Source organism: Trachurus trachurus (genome assembly GCF_905171665.1).
Source record: "Trachurus trachurus genome assembly, chromosome: 17".
NCBI classification, from domain to species: Eukaryota; Metazoa; Chordata; class Actinopteri; order Carangiformes; family Carangidae; genus Trachurus; species Trachurus trachurus.
Window position 1 is genome coordinate 22,173,904 of NC_139900.1, and position 5,872 is coordinate 22,179,775.

At 40.2% G+C, this 5,872-nt stretch overlaps 1 protein-coding gene across 1 annotated transcript; it reads left to right on the plus strand.

The window, feature by feature from the left end:
* Positions 1–1,610: 1,610 nt before the first annotated feature.
* Positions 1,611–5,586, plus strand: LOC311000582 (potassium voltage-gated channel subfamily V member 2; the record flags this gene model as incomplete). The annotated part of the gene is made up of 4 exons (XM_083991320.1): positions 1,611–2,143; positions 2,231–2,864; positions 3,663–3,788; positions 5,269–5,586. 4 exons carry the CDS (start codon positions 1,611–1,613, stop codon positions 5,584–5,586), a joined length of 1,611 nt encoding a protein of 536 aa, XP_083847446.1.
* Between the last annotated feature and the right edge of the window lie 286 nt (positions 5,587–5,872).

Sequence of the window (5,872 nt, forward strand, 5' to 3'; positions counted from 1 at the left end):
GAATTAAAACAATTATAACAACACCGATATACATATAAACACAGAAAAACGTATAGCCTAAATAAATTAAAAAATAAAATTTAATTTTATACAGGCACTTCCTTTTCCGCTACATTGGGAAATACCATTCACATGAGCCTTCGTGGGTGGCGACATGGGCCATACCATTATTCTCTGTGTCTGTATTATTATTATTTTTTTTACAGTCTATGGTCTGTACACTAAATTTCACCTTTAAATGTAAAGTAGGCTACCATCCACAGATAAAATGTTCCTGCATTGTTTCGCCAACTGTTATTTAATGTTTTGTGTTTTATATGAATTCTCCCAGTAAGTATGAATATATGAATTACTATTTTGATACAGTTCACACGTCTTTGGATGTCTGCAACAACAAACCACAGTCCATTTAGCTACCTGTTTTATAAAGATGTGTGACAATTGAAAGGGGAAACTTGAAAACTGAGTAGAGAAACAGAATGACAACTTCTGAAGCCTGAATCCATCATACACCAGGGGTGATTGAATGGCTTGATGACCAGATAACTAATCTCAACCCAGTCTGAGATAAAGTAGCCTAGAAGATACTTGAGGATCAAAACTCCAAATGAGGGGATGTCTTGTCTTGTTTTGGAAATTGGTGTTTATCTCTTTATTAAATTACAGACAGTAGATGAATCAAGGCCAAATATATAGCTGTTCTATCTGCACATGGTGGCATAAGCACATTATTAAGACACCTTATGTTCCCTTTAATTTGTCACCTGTCTGCCTACATAGGCTACAAGAAAATAGGCTACATGCTCATTAGGCTGTTCTGAAGATCATGTTATGTTATGTGTGTGTGTGTGTGTGTGTGTGTGTGTGTGTGTGTGTGTGTGTGTGTGTTTCCTTATTCAGTATTATTTGATCAGAATTTTGCTTAAATATTTTTATTATTAAATTTTTTTTTTAAATTTCATTTGATTATTTATTTTGGGTGTGCTTTTATTTTAAAATCACCAAAAATATTTAAGTTTTGGCAGAGATGAATTCCCAACCGGGATTTGATTGTGAAGAATTAGAGGGGGAAACATACATAGGCCTACTAAAAAAAAAAATATATATATATATACATTCTGCTGAATCATAGCTTATTTATAGGTACAAGTGTAGAAGAACTGGGCTTGAGCTAGCTTGTGTAATCTACCTATACTGTATAAAATCCCTGCAATAAAGCTCTCCATAGCCTCGTTAGCAATGCAATACTGCCATCACATCACTCCCTCTGCCTTTCCTCCTCTCTCTGAACTCAAAGCCTTAAATCACAACACTAATCCTTGTGAACAGTATTTTTAACTTGTGTTTGACAGAAAGAACAGCAATAGGATTAGAGAATCAGCGAGGAAGCTGAGTCCGTAACTCATGCAGTTGATCTTCTTGCACGCTGAGAGACAAGCACGGGAGCTCTTACTTCATCTTTATTTCAACCTGTAAGCAGAATTTTTCAAAGGACAACATCATGCTTAAATGAAGATCTTGTGGAGTCGTGTTTTTATTGTTTTTTTTTCTGACTTGATCTGAACTCAGTGCAGGAGTTTTCTGTTTGGTTTGTCTTCTAAGCTGTCACGATGGAGCCTAAGAGGCCAAAGTTGAAAGTCCTGAAGAAACGTCGCTCTAGTCTTTTTGCGACAGTAAAACGGGAAGTTAGTTTTTCACAAAGCGTTGAAGAACAGGAGTACGAATTCCCTTTTTCACAGGCCAGCTCGGTGAAACCATGGACATCTATGGACAACCTTGATGCTCCTGATGAGGAAGATGATGAGGCTAAAGAAGCACCGAACCCAAGGCACACATCATTACACATCGTCAACCTCAATGTGGGCGGAAAGGTGTTTCACATCCCGAAACATTTGGTCCTACGATACCCAAAAACCAGGCTCGGCGTCCTTGCCCTCTGTGATGATCCAGTCAAGCGCCTTACACTCTGTGACGATTACAGTGTTCAGAATGACGAGTTCTTTTTTGACAGGGACCCCACGTTTTTCCACTACATATTCCACTTTTACTGTAGTAATGTCCTGTGGGTTATGGACAGTCTTTGTCCCATCAACTTTGAAGAAGAGATGAAGTTCTGGGGATTGAAACTGAAGGACACTTCAAGGTGTGCTGTGGATACCTGGCCTTGAACTTGATTCTGAAAAGTAGCTCTTGTAAAAACTGATGATAATTCTCCTCTTCTTTTACTCAGGTGCTGTCGGATTCTGTTTGAAGAGAAAGTGGATGACATTAGAGACCAACTGAAGGTCAACCAGGAGCTGATCGACGAGATTAAACCTCACCAGGACGATGAGGGATACAAGGCCATGTTTCTTGGAGGCTTTCGAAAGGCTCTCTGGGACCTGATGGAGAATCCCTACTCTTCGCTGTCAGCCAAGGCCTTTGCTGTGTTTTCCAGTCTCTTCGTGCTCATCTCTATTGTTGCCATGACCATGAATACAGTGAAAGAGCTCAGGCAGTATAAACTTGCCGGCAAAACCTACATGGAGTGTATAGAGATTGCTTCCATCCTTTTCTTCACCACAGAGTACTTTCTGCGTTTATTCACCACATCCGACATCAAACATTTTGTGAAGAGTGCCCTCAACTTTGTTGATTTGGTGGCTGTTATGCCCTACTTCATCCAGATCATTTTTGAGGTGTTTGTTATAAATACAGAAGACGCCAATGCACAGGAAGATTTAAAAACCATGGCAAGGGTCAGTAAAGTCAGCAAGGTGCTCAAGGTCGTCAAGCTGATGCGCATCTTCCGTATCCTGAAGCTTGCCCGTCATTCCACAGGCATGAGAGCATTTGGTTTCACCATCCGCCAGTGCTCTGAGCAGGTATGGAGAAATATAATAAAAACTAAATAAAATACATGTGATGCAATACCTTTAACACTTAAAACTCCCAGATACATGAATCACAGATGTAGTGTTGTTTCTCACGCACAGAAGAAAACAGTTTACAACTGAAAAGCTAGCCTGTTAGCAGCTAGGAGGTAGCGAAAGATAGCAGGGCAATCAGACACTCACAAAGCAGCTATTTCTTTCAGCTGATGAAGACCCAACTTGCTACATGTCCAGAAACCTGACTCCAGAATAATGCTTCTGTTTCTCCACATGTGCCAGGTGTTATTTACATCGACATTTTGTTAAAAAACGTAATAATTTAATAATTTCTCAAGGCGATGATGATGATATTGAAATGTCAACATCATCTTTGTGGGAGGAAAAGTATCACAGAGAAAGGTTGACAGGTTTCATGTACATGTGCCAGTAATGCGAAAGTTAGGGCAGTGGGGGTCTTTTATAATCTGTGGTAATATCCAATTTAATACTGTAGTACTACAGTGATCCTGTCTGTGGTTACACTGATACAGTATCAAATCCTCAACCTCATCCATCCAGGGTATATATTGTTCTTGGGTTAGTAGTTTTTGGTAACTTCTGTTCATATGGACCTGTAGTGCTGAAAATATTGTATGCACATTTTATCAATATGCAGGTATTCTAGGTATGTCATAACAATAATTCCGTAACATGTGACCTGATTGGTGACCCAAAGATTTATACATGTAGTAATTTCCAACTATGAATGGGTATTTTTGTTGACACATAATGATTTCTCTCATTGTTTAGGTGTGCTGTCTGTTTCTGTTCATTGCCATGGGCATCTTCACCTTCTCTGCTCTGATGCACTCTGTGGAAGTGGATCAGCCCGGGACACCATTCAGCAGCATACCTGATGCCTGGTGGTGGGCAGCGGTAAGTAAGATCAACTTCAACCTTCAGACAGGTTTTACAATTACCCATAATCTGGTATATCAGTGACTTTGCAATACAATTAGCTGGATTCAAAAGTTGTAATAATTTATGTTAGTTTTCCCCTGTCCTACATATTTCTGCAACCTTGAGCATGTTGTAAGTCAAGGAAAAATGGGATCAAGCCATGATGGATGCGGCAAAATCCATCTTAAGTTGCACTTGACTACATATTCATATGATGCCAGGTAACACCTGAATTGGCCCTGAGCTTAATGGAGCAGGAAACGGTGTCTTTATCATTTAGAGGATTGGGCCAGCTCTTGTGGCTGCTACTTAGATTCTTCCGGATCAGTTAACTTGGTTATGAACCTTGCTAAGCTGTTCCTCTTGACTGTGCTGAGGAGACTGATGAGAAGCTCAGTAGGGGGTGTGTCAGTATGATCAAGCAGTGCTGTGCATTTCAGGTGTCAAGGATTAGGCCTACTGGGATTTGTGCTGCCAGACCAAGACAGAAGTGCACATGGCAGGGCAGTGCTATTTCCGTGCTTCTACCTAGCAGTGCATTCATAAAAAGACTGTATTTAAAGATACGCTGAATAATGTCTTTTTGTGAATGAAAGGTTGGCTTAATAGAGTTTTATATAAATGTTTAGAGCAGGAAAAAATAAGATGAACAAGATAGACATGGCCTTTGCAGATTTGAAGAACTGGCCAGGACCAAATTGTCCTGTGGTTACGCAGCAGCTTCTGTTTTTATCTTTGACACAAATCACTGATTCATTCAGCAGCAGATCTCTCACACCATGGTCCACAAAACAGAATGTGTTCTTAAATCGATAATTATTTCAGGTTTCACTATGTATTATTATTATTATAGGTGTTATGTAAACTCAACCAGTGGTTTAGGTTCTGTTTCACAAGCCAAATGTTATAAAGAGAAGTGATTACATTTTTCTGATGTTTGTTGTGATGGTCAGAATAATAATATTAACAATTTTGCAGAATTTCATTACATTTTTAAATGGTGTCACTGCACATCACCAAGCTATTTCTCTGTGTTTTTCCACTTGGTTTTCAGTTATCTGGTGGCAGCTGTGAACTTAGATGTGTCTAATCCTCTATAATACGCTGTAATGCGTCTTGTTTGTGGCCAGAGACAGTGATTGCTTTCAAGAGATGGAAAGTGTTGCAGTACATTTCTGAAAGTTTTGTTTGATCCTGCTCGCTCCCAACTTGAAATGTTTTAAATGCTCAGTAATTAAGAAATATTTTAAGTAATGGATTCTCATAAAGCTTTGGCCAAAGGTCACTCTGGGACAGGATGTAAAGCATCATGATGATGAAAAAAAGAGAAATCCCACTTTTTGTTTTCCAGCATGCTCTAAATACATGTAAAAAAAAAAAAAAAAAAAAAAAAAGTAAAAAGCTCAGTTCAGATGATGCGAGCAAGATAGCTGACATTACTCTTGTCTTCCTACAGGTGAGCATCTCCACTGTGGGCTATGGAGATGTTGTCCCTATCTCCTATCTTGGCCGCTGTGTGGCATTCGGCTGCATCTCGTTTGGCATCATCCTCAATGGCATGCCCATCTCCATTCTGTTCAACAAGTTCTCAGACTACTACGCCAAGCTAAAAGAACAGGAATACACGTTTTCAAACACAGAGCGCAGCTTCCAGCTTAAGAAACGTCTGAGGCGCAAGTTTGACAACTGCTTCGAACCCCAGCAAGACGAGTCCGACGACGACATACACTACCGCCCTGGCGGAATGCAAACCATCCGTGAGAGCGAGGATTGAGAGAAGCTGCCTGGTCGCTAACCCTAAATGGCCTTACCACCCATGGGTGTAGAAATCATCTGCCTCCAACTCCAAGCCTTTGTGAGTGGAGATAAACAATCTAAGGGGGGGGGGGGCAAATGAGGCGGCAGCAAGTTGAGATAAGCTTTAAGCCTCAGCTTTATAGTCATTGCTGTTTGCACGCGATGGGTGATGACTCCTCTGTCAAATAGACAAGACGCTCCCACTAGACAGCTTGTTATCTGTCTCCAAGAATAGCACCCGGGCTGAAACTAATTCTGGTGAA